The following is a 14,070-nucleotide window of genomic DNA, read 5'->3' as shown; positions in this document are numbered from 1 at the left end:
CTTGCAGTGTTGGAACGGAACATTTTCCACATTTAATCATTTGTTCCCATCCCTCCCAGGAGGGAGGACACTGAACTCTTCCACAGAAACAGAAAACTAGTAACAAAAATTCAGAGACTACTGAAAATGAAAAATACCTTTTGCTCACAGGTGGCCCTTTCATTTCTTTCTCTTCTGCTTTCTTACAATTGAAGTTATCTGTGGCAGCAGTTGCCTAGATGATGGCCAAAAAAAGCATTTAATTCATTTAGAATCATTCCAGAAAACTGAATCACAACTGGGGATTTGAAACTGCCTCAGGGGAGCACATTTGGAGAAAAGGGTTCCTCAGTCACTTAGAAAATTTGGCTGAAACTGCTCATTGTGGGCCTGAAACTCTTAAATAAATAATACCAACTCATCCTGCATCCTTCCCCGGGGAGTATTTTTATTCCCAGATTAAGATATTCTCCAGGGATTTTGTCTCTACGCAAATCAATGTTCTCCTGGGAAAAGCACCAAGTATATGAGACAAGTAACTGTAAAAACAACCAACCAACCCACCCACCCCACACACAAAGAACAGCCCAAGAAAACCCCAAGAACTTGCCAAATTAAATAAACCCCTGAAAACCAGGCTTTGAAGCATGTCAGAAGTAATTAAAATACATGAGAAATCATCCTTTCTGCCTTCAACAAACTGTCTCAAGCTTCTCCTTTCTGTGCTTAAAAATCAGCATTTCAGTGAGTCAGGCTGCAGACAGGTATGAACTTTGCTGCCCAGCTCAGCCACCAGTGCCCCTAAAGGTCCCCCAGAAAAGGGGATTGAGGGGGTCCTGGGTGGGCTCTGGATGGATTTAGGGGGTCCTTGGGGGTCTGTGGAGTGGTCCTGGCACCTTTAGGGTGAGTTGGATGCCCATTGAGGAGGAGGTGCCCTCCCAAAGCCCCCCAGAGCAGGTTGACACAGGGGAATGCAGGAGGGGTCCCCATTCCTGATCCATTCTGGGGCCGGTTTTGCCCTCCCCAACCTCGGCTCCTCCCTGAGTCACATCTATCATATGACATCACATCTTCCTCTGTGACATCACATCCTCCTCCGTGACATCACAGCTCCCTATGACATCACAACCCCCTCTGTGACATCACATCCTTCTTGTGACATGACATACCTCATATGACATCACATCATACTCTGTGACATCACATGTCTGCTATGACATCACATCCTCCTCTGTGATATCACATCCTCCTCTGTGACGTGGCATGTTACCTATGACATCACAGCTCCCCAGTGACATCACAGCTCCCTGTGACATCATATCCTTCCTGTGACATCACATGCTACCTGTGACATCACATCCTCCTGTGACATCACAACTCTCGTATGACATCACATCTTCATCTGTGACATAACATCCTCCTCTGTGACATCACATCCTTCTCTGTGACATCACATGTCTCCTATGACATCACATCCTCCTCAGTGACATCGCATGTCTCCTATGACATCACATCCTTCTCTGTGATATCACAGCTCCCCTGTGACGTCGCATCCTCCTCTGTGACATCACAGCTTTCCTGTGACATCACATCCTCCTCTGTGTCATCACAGCTCTCCTATGACATCACATCCCCCTCTGTGACATCACAGCTCTCCTATGACATCACATCCTCCTCTGTGACATCACAGCTTTCCTGTGACATCACATCCTTCCTGTGACATCACATGCTTCCTGTGACATCACATCTCCCTGTGACATCACATCCTTATCTGTGACATCGCATCCTCCCTTGTGACATCACATCCTTCTCTGTGACATCACGTCTCATATGACATCACATCCTCCTCTGTGACATCACATCCTCCTCTGTGACATCACAGACCCCCTGTGACGTCACATCCTCCTCTGTGACATCACATCCTCCACTGTGACATCGCTTGTCTCCTATGACATCACATCCTCCTCTGTGACTTCATATCCTCCTCTGTGACATCGCTTGTCTCCTATGACATCACATCCTCTGTGACATCACATGTCTCCTATGACATCATATCCTCATCTGTGACATCACAGCTCCCCTGTGACATCACAGCTCTCCTCTGTGACATTGCATGTCTCCTATGACATCATATCCTCCTCTGCGACATCACAACTCTCGTATGACATCACATCCTCCTCTGTGACATCACAGCTCCCTGTGACATCACATCCCCCCTGTTTAAACATCCCCCTCTATGACATCCCAGCTCCCTGTGACATCACATCCTCCTCTGTGACATCACATCCTCCTATGACATCACATCCTCCTCTGTGACATCACAGCTCCCTGTGACATCACATCCTCATCTGTGACATAACATCCTCTTCTGTGATATCATATCCTCCTCTGTGACATCACAACTCTCGTATGACATCACATCCTCATCTGTGACATAACATCCTCCTCTGTGACATCACATGTCTCCTATGACATCACATCCTCCCCTGTGACTTCATATCCTCCTCTGTGACATCGCATGTCTCCTATGACATCATATCCTCCTCTGTGACATCACAGCTCCCCTGTGACATCACAACTCTCCTCTGTGACATTGCATGTCTCCTATGACATCATATCCTCCTCTGCGACATCACAACTCTCGTATGACATCACATCCTACTCTGTGACATCACATTTCTCCTATGACATCACATCCCCCTCTGTGACATCGCATCTCCCTGTGACATCACATCCCCCTCTGTGGCATCAATTCCTCCTCTGTGACATCACAGCTCTCCTATGACATCACAACTCTCCTCTGTGACATTGCATGTCTCCTATGACATCATATCCTCCTCTGCGACATCACAACTCTCGTATGACATCACATCCTACTCTGTGACATCACATTTCTCCTATGACATCACATCCCCCTCTGTGACATCGCATCTCCCTGTGACATCACATCCCCCTCTGTGGCATCAATTCCTCCTCTGTGACATCACAGCTCTCCTATGACATCACATCCTCCTCTGTGACATCACATCCTCCTCTGTGATATCACATCCTCCTCTGTGACTTCACATCCTCCTCTGTGACTTCACATTCTCCTCTGTAACATCGCATGTCTCTTATGACATCACATCCTCCTCTATGACATCACAGCTCCCCTTTGAAATCACATCCTCTTCTGTGACATTGCATGTCTCCTATGACATCACATCCTCATCTGTGACATCACAGCTCCCTGTGACAGCACATCATCCTCGGTAACATCACATCCTCCTCTATGACATCACAGCTCCCTGTGACATCACATCCTTCCTGTGACATCACATCCTCCTCTGTGACATCACATCTTACTCTGTGACATCACAGCTCCCTGTGACAGCACATCATCCTCGGTAACATCACATCCTCCTCTATGACATCACAGCTCCCTGTGACATCACATCCTTCCTGTGACATCACATCCTCCTCTGTGACATCACATCTTACTCTGTGACATCACAGCTCCCTGTGACATCACATCCTCCTCGGTAACATCACATCCTCCTCTATGACATCACATGCTATCTGTGACATCACATCCTCCTCTGTGACATCACATGTCTCCTATGACATCACATCCTCCTATGTGACATCACATGCTCCTCATTGAAGTGGCATGTTACCTGTGACATCACAGCTCCCCAGTGACATCACAGCTCCCTGTGACATCACATCCTCCTCTGCGACATCACATGTCTCCTATGACATCACATCCTCCTCTGTGACATCACATCCTCCTCTGTGACAGCTCAGCTCTCCTATGACATCACATCCTCCTCTGTGACATCACATCCTCCTCTGTGACAGCTCAGCTCTCCTATGACATCACATCCTCCTCGGTAACATCACATCCTCCTCTATGACATCACATGCTATCTGTGACATCACATCCTCCTCTGTGACATCACAGCTCTCCTGTGACATCACATCCTCCTCTGTGATATCACATCCTCCTCTGTGACGTGCCATGTTACCTATGACATCACAGCTCCCCAGTGACATCACAGGTCCCTGTGACATCATATCTTTCCTGTGACATCACATGCTACCTGTGACATCACATCCTCCTTAGTGACATCACAGCTCTAGTATGACATCACATTCTCATCTGTGACATAACATCCTCCTGTGTGACATCACGTCTCCTATGACATCATATCCCCCTCTGTGACATCACATCCTCTTCTGTGACATCACATGTCTCCTATGACATCATATCCTCCTCTGTGACATCACATCCTCCTCTGTGACAGCACATCCTCCTCTGTGGCATCACAGCTCCCTGTGACATCACATCCTCCTCTGTGACATCACATCCTGCTCTGTGACATCACATCCTCCTTTGTGACATCACATCCTCCTCTGTGACTTGACATGTTACCTATGACATCACAGCTCCCCAGTGACATCACAGCTCCCTGTGACATCACATCCTCCCCTGTGACATCACATCATCCTCTGTGACAACACGTCTCCTATGACATCACATCCTCCTCTCTGACATCAAAGCTCCCCTGTGACATCTCATCCTTCTCTTTGACATCACAGCTCCCTGTGACATCACATCCTCCTCTGTGACATCACATGTCTACTATGACATCACAGCTCTCCTGTGACATCACATCATTCCTGTGACATCACATCCTCTCCTGTGATATCACATCTCCCGTTACATCACAGCTCCCTTGTGACATCACATTCTCCCATGACATCACATCCTCTTTGACATCACATGTCTCCTATGACATCACATCCTCCCTGTGACATCACATCCTTCCTGTGACATCACATCCTCCCCATGACATCACAGCCCCCCTGTGACATCACATCTCTCTTTTGATATCGCATCATCGCTGTGACATCATCCCTGGTGGTTGCCTGGGGATCTTTCCAGTCTTAGATGTTATCCCAAAAAAGAAACTCTGTCTTTTATACAGGCAGGAAAACTGGAATCCTGATGCCTTCAAATCTTCAGCAAAATCCACAATTTAAACTAGGAGCACTGCTCTTCTGTTGCCACTGAGCCAGTTGTAGGTGGCTGTGATTTAATAAAGCAGCAACAATTGGCCAATACACATGGTGTCCTCCTGTGGTGGTTTAGAGCTGGCTCCCTGCCAAGTCTCCAAACCCCACCGCAAGAGCTCCCCCCCCAAAACCAAGGGAAAAGGAAAAAAACCCAAGAGAACAGAAATAAGAGAAAGCTAAAGCAATATATAAACATATTTACACTTATATTACATTTATATACAAAAACTATAGACACATAAGAAAGAAACCCCCAACACCTGAAAACAGAAAAGGGGAAGGGGAAAATGGGACAAAACAAACAAACGAAAACAGGTATACACACTCAATAAAGGAATAGCCAAAGAAAACCATAATACTTTCCTTGAGAAAGCCCAATCATGCCCAACGCCACCGCCACGCTAATGGACCCCGGCTCGGCAGAAACAACCGGCCCCGTAGGCCCGACCAGGCCTCAGCTCCCCCACAGAAGCGAGACCAGCCACGGGAGTCTGTTGTCTCCAAACCTCACCGGGAGAGAGGAAGAGGAAGAGCCTTCCCTGTCCGCCTATTACATAAAGGCACCTAATTACATAAAGGAATAGGATGGAATACTTCCTTCCTTCCTTCCTGGTTGCCAGGAAGGAAGGCCTAGACTCAAAACCTTTACACTTTCAGATGCACTGTGTCCTGAGCAGACTGTGTCCTGCTTGTCCTGTCCTGCTGCCTGCAGGACAACTTCCCCCTCGGCACACCCCCAGCCCCAGCCTTGTTTGGGAAGTTGAGCTCTGGCTGAGGCTTTCCCCAGGAGAAGCCTCCTTGGTCTCTCCTCAGGGCAGTCCCCCCAGCACCCAGCCAGGACAGGGCACAGAATGAGTGGCCCCAGCTCTGCCTCCTCAGGGGTGTCCAGGCATCCCACAAGGCAGCTGCTGTTGCTGCATCACCACCTCCCCTCACCAGAATGGATTTGGAAGGCTTTCCCAAGCAGAGGGACCAGATGGAAACCTCTGGACCCCACAGAGAAAATATCCCCAGGGTCTTGTTAGAGCACAAACCTGCAAACAGGGATGACATGTCAGAGAATCACAGAATCATCAAGGTTGGAAGAGACCTTCCAGATCTTCTAGTCCAACTGTCAACCCAGCACCACCAGAATCACCCCTAAACCCCATCCCAAAGCGCTACATCCAGATGCCACCTGAATGCTTCCAGAGACTCCACCACCTCCCTGGGCTACTTGTTCCAATGCCTGAGCACTCTCTCAGGGGAAAAATGTTTTTTGAATATCTAATATGAACCTTCCTGATGCAGTTTAAGGCCATTTCCTCTCTTCCTGTCACTAAAAAGGCTTTGCAGAAGAGACCACCCCCCACACCCACTAAAACCTCCTTTCAGGTCATTGCAGAGAGCAATGAGGTCCCCCCTGAGCCTCCCCTTCTCCAGACTCAACAAGCCCAGTTCCCTCAGCTGTCCCTCAGCAGACATGTTTTCCAGAGCCTTCCCCGGCTCCGTTCCCTTCTCTGGACACGCTCCAGCCCCTCAAGGGCCTTTTGGCACTGAGGGGCCAGAACTGGACACAGCACTCCAGGTGGGGCCTCCCCACTGCCCAGCACAGAGGGGCAATCAGTTCTCTGCTCCTGCTGGCCACACTCTTCTCCACAAAGGCCACGATGCCCTTGGCCTTCTTGCCCCCCTGGGCACACTCTGCCTCATATCCAACTTGGGTTGTTGGGACCCAAGTGCAGGCCCTGACACTTGGCCTTATTGATCCAGCCTGTCTAGATCCCTCTGCAGAGCCTTCCTGCCCTCCAGCACATCCGCACTCACACCCAGATCAGTCAGTCTCCCAAACAGAACAAAGACTGACCACCAGCAGTCCAGGGTGTCAGTTCTGCTGCCCCCTCCTTCCTTCACTCAGAATGGAAAACTCCACCATTTTGGGGTCTCTGTGCCAATCGTCTCCAACCACCACATCCCCCACCAGTCACAGAATCATGGAATGGTTTAGGTTGGAAGGAACCTTAAAGAGCATCTCAGTCCAACCCCCTGCCATGGGCAGGGACACCTTCCACTAGACTCAGAGCTCAGAGTCCCACCCAGCCTGGCCAGGAACACTTCCAGGGATGAGCAACCAGAACTTCTCTGAGCAACCTGTGCCAGGATCTCACTACCATCACAGTCCAGAATGCTTCCTAATATCCCATCTAACCCTTCCTATTCTCAGTGTGAAGCCATTCCCCTTGTCCTGTCACTCCAGGCCCTTGTCCTAAGTCTCTCTCCATCTTTCTTGTTGGCTCCCTTCAGGCAGAGAAAGGCCACAATTAGGTCACCCCAAAGCCTTCTTTTCTTCAGCCTCAACAATCCCAATTCTCTCAGCCTTTCCTCACAGCAGAGCTGCTCCATCCCTCTGATCCTCTTGCTGCTCCCCTCTGGACTCACTCCAACAGGTCCATGTCCTTCCTGTGCTGGAGCCCAGAGCTGGAGGCAACTCTGCAGGGCTGACAACATTACAGCCGTGTGTGTTCCAGCAAGAACACTGTGGAACCTTCTGGAGTAAAGGGGCCATTGTGACACTGTAGGACCTTCTGGAGCCAAAGGAGCCCTGGGACACTGTGGAAACTCATGGAATCAAGGGGTCGTTGTGGTGCTCCAGGGCCTCATGAAATCAAAGGAATCCTGGGACACTGTGGAACCTCATGGAACCAAGGATTCATTGTGCCATGAAGGGCCTCATGGAACCAAAAGAGACCTGAGACATTTTGGGACCTCATAGAATCAGGGGCCATTGTGACACTGAGGAACCTCGAGGACTCAAAAGCCACTGTGACACTGCAGGGCCTCATGGAACCAAAGGAACCCTGAGACTTTTCAGAATCTCATGGAATCAAGAGGCCACTGTGACACTGCAGAGCATCATGGAGACAAAGGGACCCCGGGACACTGTGGACCTCAAGAAATCAAGAGCCCATATTGGCACTGTGGAACCTCACGGAATCAAGGGGCCACTGTGACACTGTGGAACCTCATGGAACCAACAGGCCATTTTGACACTGCAGGGCTCATGGAACCAAAGGATTCCTGCGATACTGTGGAATCTCATGGAACCAAGGGGCCACTGTGATATGTGGGACCTCCTAGAACCAAAGGAGTCCTGAGACATTTTGCAAACTCATGGAATCAAGGGTCCATTATCACACTGCAGAACCTTGCAAAGCCAAATGGACTCTGTGACTCTGTGGAACCTCATGGAATCCAGTGGCCATTCCCACACTGTAAAACCTCATGGATACTCTCAGGTTCCCATTATTAAGAGACACCTCTGCCCAAATTCAGCTGCAAAGGAGACCATGTGCCAAAGTCAGCAGTCCAGCTTTGATTTACCAGTAAATAGGAGGGAGAGAGAGAGAAAGAAATGGAAAGAGAGAGAAGAAGAGGGTGGTGGGAAGACAGAGAGAGAGAGACAGAGATGAAGTAAATGTATCACACCATGGAGATCCCTGAGGCTCCCACCGGTCCTTCTTCACCCTGCTCTGCTCGGTGGAGGGTCCCCAAGTTGTGCTTCTGGGCTATCACTTTTATACAGCCCAAGCCCCGGGTATTCAGGGGGGTAGATGCTGTTCCCACAGCTTGGGCTGGCACATGTACAAGGACTTGCTTCCTTTCCCACAGTTTACCACAGTGGGAGTTTTGCCCGGTGTGCTTCCAGTCTGCAGGTGGGAATCTTTGTCTGGATGGGTTCCCCAGACCTGCCTTACCAGCCCTGGCTTCCTGTTGGGGCTGTCTGCTCTTTCCCCCAGTCTGCACAGTGCAATTCTGTCCTGGGGGCTACTTCCAAAGCTTCACCTCCATTTAGGCCTTGGAATTAAATGACTTCCTGTTTGCCACCAGTGCTTATGTGTTGTGGTGCCTTCCTTATGGGATTTTCCTGCTTTGACAGTGTTTTGAGACAGTTCATTGTGCCCTTCAAGTCCTTACATGTGCACACACACACACCACTCTCACCAGTGTCTGGCCCTCCAAAGAACACAAGCCCTGATGATTTGTAGCTCCCACTCCAGTGGTTGGCACTTGGACCTCCCTCCGTACCCAGAGTTCAGAGCTCCCTTGTCCCAGAAAGTTTAAAGAGATTGTGCCTCATTCTGCCAAGACAACCCTTGGAAAAAAGTGTCCCTCTGTGTTTCCTGGGATAACAGCACTCTACTGTCATCTTCCAAAACTTTGGAGAGGTCCCAGAGATCTCCCAGGAAGGAATTTGGGGCCTCAAGCACATGACCCATATATAGAGGCTGAGGACTCAGGGGTCAGTGGTGTGAAGATTGAGGACAGTAGAGGAGTAGCCTGAGAGGTCTGGAAGGGGGGTGTCAGAGCTGGTGGAGCAGAAGACACATGCCGGCAGAAAACAGCCTAAAAAAGAACTAGTGCCACCAAGGGCAGCTGGGGTGGCCTAGACTGGTGACAAGAAGTCAGAAATTTCCCTCCAAGGGCAGTGTTGCGCTGCACTCTGTCACCCAGAAGGAGTCTGGATGAGCCCAAGGCTTTGTGTGTGCAGGAAGAGCCAGGGAGGACGCAGAGATGTCAGTGCAGGAAGGTGCCAGCCAGGTGGGGCAGCCGGGGGGATGACGACAGCCTGCAGGGAAAGGGGCAGGGCATGGACACCGTAGGACAGCCTGGGCTGGAGAGGAGACAGGGAAGGGGAGAAGCTGAAAGGCCCTGACAGAGCCACCTTCTGCAGGCCTTTGGCCAGGGCTGCTGTCTGTGCCCCTGATGCCAGGAGGAGGGGAGTGCCCCTTGCAGCCCTGGGGCCTCATGGCCTCCTTGTCCCTGCTCAGCAGCCTGGCAGGTGCCACCCCATGGTCTTGCCCTTGGCATTGCACATCCCACATCCCAGTGCCCCAGGAAGAGCCCTGAGGAATGAGGCAGGGACAGGATCTGCCTTCCCAGGGGCTGGGGGTCAGGCCTTGGCCCTTTGGATTAAGAAAACAAGTCAAGGTTTATTCAGCATCAGAGCCACCTTTCCCTTACTTGTCCATCCTTGTCATCACTGTCTGCAGTTTTCTGCTCTAACTGGAATGTGGGGACAGGTTCTCAGTTGTGTCCCTCAGTGAGACTCATTAGCACTACAAGAAACTTCAGTGTTTCAATCTCACTTTGACTTGTTGAAAAGTTGTTTGAACTTCCTCTCAGGGACTGAGTCTCATGTACACAATGGCAAACCCCCCAGGGGGTCATGAAATGCCTGGGGCTGTTGCTGTGCTGCTGAGCTGGGCTGGGCTCCTGGCACACAGGGAGCTCCTGGCAAGCAAGAAGAGCTTCAAAGAGACAGCTCTGCTGGTGAGCAGCTCCTCTGCACAGCCCAGCAGGGCTGAGGGCACTGCCAGGGCAGCTCAGGGACACCAGCAGGGCACAGACACAGCATCAAGGGGCTCAGCACTGGCAGGAGGGCTGAGAGCTCCCTGCAGGAGGAATCTTGGCAGGACTGCACATGGTGAGTCTGTGGCTGCAGGGCAGTGCAGGGACAGCTCCTGGAGGCATCTCCTAAAGCTGGCTCAGCCCCAGCTGATGGGATAGGTGAGCAGGGGGCTGTTTTGGGGCAGTTTGGAAGAGCTGTGAAGCCGGGGGTGCAGCCAGGGGTGCCCAGGGCTGTGGGGCAGAGCAGGGTCCTGCAGCCCAGGGTGCTGTGCTGGGCAGGGACTCTGCTGCCTGCTAGGGGCAGCTCTCAGCCGGCCCGGGGAGCTGCTGCCAGGGCTGGGGCAGAAGGGCTGTGGGCAAGGAGCAAACCTGGCAGCTGAGGGAGGATCTTTTCCATGTCTCAGTGTTACAGGGTCAGACCTGCTCACAGCTCCAGATCACTACACCGTATTTAATGCAGAATTTTTTGCAAAGCTCAGAAAAGACAGGGGCTACAGGAAAGGAATTAGTCCTGCTGGTAGTTTCCTGCTTAGGCATTGTAGCATAGACATTGTTCTCTCAGGTCAGGAAGCTGCACTGAAATTCCAACTCTTTTACTCTCAGACATGAACATTTCAGGCAGGATCAGAAATGAGCACAGGACCCTGGGCAGTGCTGAGCCTTCCCTTGGGGGTGGGCACTCTCCTGTCCCAGCCCTTGGCTTCTCTGCAGGAGGGCTCCTGTCCTGCTCTGTCCAGCACAGCTGCACCTCTGGGGTGGCACAGGGGACACTTCCCAGAGCTGCTCTTTCAAGCAGCGCTGCCCTGCTCTCAGCACAGATCTTGGTGGGGTTTTTAAAGATGAATCTGTGTGTGAAGTCCTCTTCAAGGCAGCCCAAGGGAAAGTGCAGAGCAGATGAGAAACAGACTGAGAGGCACTGCAGCTCTCCTGGCTCTGCAAAAAGCAATGGAGAGCTCAGCCCTTCTGCCTGTCCTGGCTCAACACTCTTCAGATTTGTCATCAGAAAAATTTGCCCTAAGAAAACACCCCTCAGGTTTTATCACTGTAAATAAAAAACTCAGTTTAAAATATTTTAAGGGTACACTGTGCCTCTTTCCTGCAGCCCAAATTGCTCCAAGACAGCAGCACAGGATTTTAATTTTCCATCAAAGCTGGGTTCCATGTGACATCCCCTGTGATCATGAGAGCTGTCGCAAAACATCTCCATGTCTGCACTGCAGCAGAGCAAAGCTGAGTCCTCGGCAGCACATGGGCAGAGCTCCTGCTCTTCACAGCTACCTCAGCCAACATAAAGCAGGAAAAGGAAATAAATTTAGTTTTGGCAGGTTTTCAATTCAAAACTGGAGTGGTTTTGCTGAGCGAGGTCTGTCCTAATTGTTCCACGTCTTTTCTGAATAGAGACCCACACCATGAAACAACAAATGTGGAACAGCAGCTCCCTCACCCAGTTCCTCCTCCTGGCATTCGCAGACAGGAAGGAGCTGCAGCTCCTGCACTTCTGCCTCTTCCTGACCATCTCCCTGGCTGCCCTCCTGGCCAATGGCCTCATCCTCAGCGCCGTAGCCTGTGACCACCACCTGCACACCCCCATGGGCTTCTTCCTGCTCAACCTCTCCCTCACAGACCTGGGCTGCATCTGCACCACTGTCCCCAAAGCCATGCACAATTCCCTCTGGGACACCACAGCCATCTCCTATATGGGATGTGCTGCACAGGTTTTTTTCTTTCTGTTCTTCATGTCAGCAGAGTATTGTCTCCTGACCATCATGTGCTACGACCGCTATGTTGCCATCTGCAAACCCCTGCACTACGGGACCCTCCTGGGCAGCAGAGCTTGTGCCCACATGGCAGCAGCTGCCTGGGCCACTGCGTTTCTTGATGCTCTGCTGCACACAGCCAGCACATTTTCCCTGCCCCTGTGCCAGGGCAATGCCCTGGGCCAGTTCTTCTGTGAACTCCCACACATCCTCAAGCTCTCCTGCTCACACTCAGGTTACCTCAGGGCAACTAGGCTCATTGTGGTTAGTTCCTGTTTAGTGTTCGGTTGTTTCATTTTCATTGTTTTCTCCTATGTGCAGATCTTCAGGGCTGTGCTGAGGATCCCCTCTCAGCAGGGACGGCACAAAGCCTTTTCCACCTGCCTCCCTCACCTGGCCGTGGTCTCGATCTTTGTCAGCACTGTCCTGTTATCCCACCTCAAACCCCCCTCCATCTCCTCCCCATCCCTGGATCTGGCACTATCAGTTCTGTACTCGGTGGTGCCTCCAGCACTGAACCCCCTCATCTACAGCCTCAGGAGCCAGGAGGTCAAGGATGCCCTCAGAAAAATGATGACTGGATGCTTTTCAGGAGCAATTATGTGCCAGGTTTCTGATGTGTAGCATTCAGAATGGGACTCCTTAATGGCCCAGCCTTCCTGCTCAGGTTTTTCGTGGAGGTCATCAGGTTTTTCTGGCAATAATTTTCTGTGCAATTAAATATTATTATGCATCTGCCTTCTAATTTATTGTCTACCCATTGAATTTTACCCAGAGATGTATAAATGATGAATTGCACTCTCTGAGTATTTAAACAAAATAAAGGACCCTGCAGTGCCTTCTTTGTCCAAGACCCTTCTTCTCAGATGTTCCTAAAGGACAGCACACTGCAGGACAGGGTGTATTTGCAAACGGGAAGGGGACAATAATCCCAGCCCAGCAGCACTGCCAGGGAGCAGCAGTGCTTGGTCTTTGCAGAGCTGCTCTCTTGCCACTTCCACACTGTCCTCCTGAGCCCCTTTCTCGCTGTAAGGCCTGAGTGCTCTCTGAGCACAGTCCTGGGGGCTGGAAGCCCTTGGAGCACAGGCAGGGACAGGCCCTGGGAACTTGTGAAGCAGAGCTGGGCTCCCTTACAGCATGTCCAGGATGCTGTGGGATCTTCTGAGGGCAGTGCATGTATTGGGTCACTTCTGCTGTGACCTTGCTCCAGGGCTGGAACTCTCCTGCAGTGACACCAAGACACTCCTGCTCTCTGCTTTCCAGGTTTCATTTTTAGATCCAGTCTTCCCCTCCTGTTCACAGGGACATCCTGTGAGTGCTTCAGAGCACTCACATCCTGGGGCAGCTCCTGCCCAGCGTGGGCAGGCACAAGGTCTCTCCACCTGCTCCTCTCACCTCCCCAGTGCCACTGTTTTCTGCAGCCTCCTCATCCTTGCCCAGCACAGCCCTCCTGGCACAGTTGGACACAGCCCTTGTTCTACACCCTTCTCAGGCACCTGCCCAACCCCCTCAGCTCCAGCCTGATGGCCACAAACCTTCAGGGCAGGGAGGCACCAGGCAAAATGCTGAGCAAACCTTTCAGCTGCACTCAAATCCAATTGGAGGGGTTGGCCTGGAGGAAGAAATCCCTTCTCATTCTCCAGAACCACCAGGACAACCTGTGCTGTGTCCTGGGCACTCCTCTGGAAGTGTGGGATATGGAAAAGTTTTTGGTGTCAGGGATATTGAGAAGGCTGGGCAGTGTCACTGGGAGACCTCTCCCAAACCCTTGGAAAGGCCAGAGCCATCCCAGAGCTTCCTGGGGCCTTGGTAAAGGCAGACATGGAACCAGTCTGCAAACAGGGCAGCAAGGAGGGTTGGCAGAGTTCCACACTGCTCAGGCTCAGCA

The 14,070-nt window shown here is 51.3% G+C and overlaps 2 protein-coding genes across 2 annotated transcripts in view; both read left to right on the top strand.

Moving 5' to 3' along the window:
- Positions 1–14,070, top strand: part of LOC135404965 (uncharacterized) — an 801,303-nt gene that overhangs the window by 207,049 nt on the left and 580,184 nt on the right. The gene's annotated exons all lie outside the window — the stretch shown is intronic.
- LOC135405464 (olfactory receptor 14J1-like) lies at positions 11,847–13,006 on the top strand. Its single transcript, XM_064640164.1, has one exon. It carries the CDS (start codon positions 11,847–11,849, stop codon positions 12,804–12,806), a length of 960 nt encoding a protein of 319 aa, XP_064496234.1. The 3' UTR covers positions 12,807–13,006.

This window comes from Pseudopipra pipra, chromosome W (genome assembly GCF_036250125.1).
Source record: "Pseudopipra pipra isolate bDixPip1 chromosome W, bDixPip1.hap1, whole genome shotgun sequence".
NCBI classification, from domain to species: domain Eukaryota; kingdom Metazoa; phylum Chordata; class Aves; order Passeriformes; family Pipridae; genus Pseudopipra; species Pseudopipra pipra.
This window is presented reverse-complemented; position numbering and strand designations above follow the sequence as displayed.

Excerpts from the sequence above, each read along its gene's own strand:
- LOC135405464 (XM_064640164.1), top strand. The coding sequence starts at position 11,847 with ATGTGGAACAGCAGCTCCCTCACCCAGTTCCTCCTCCTGGCATTCGCA.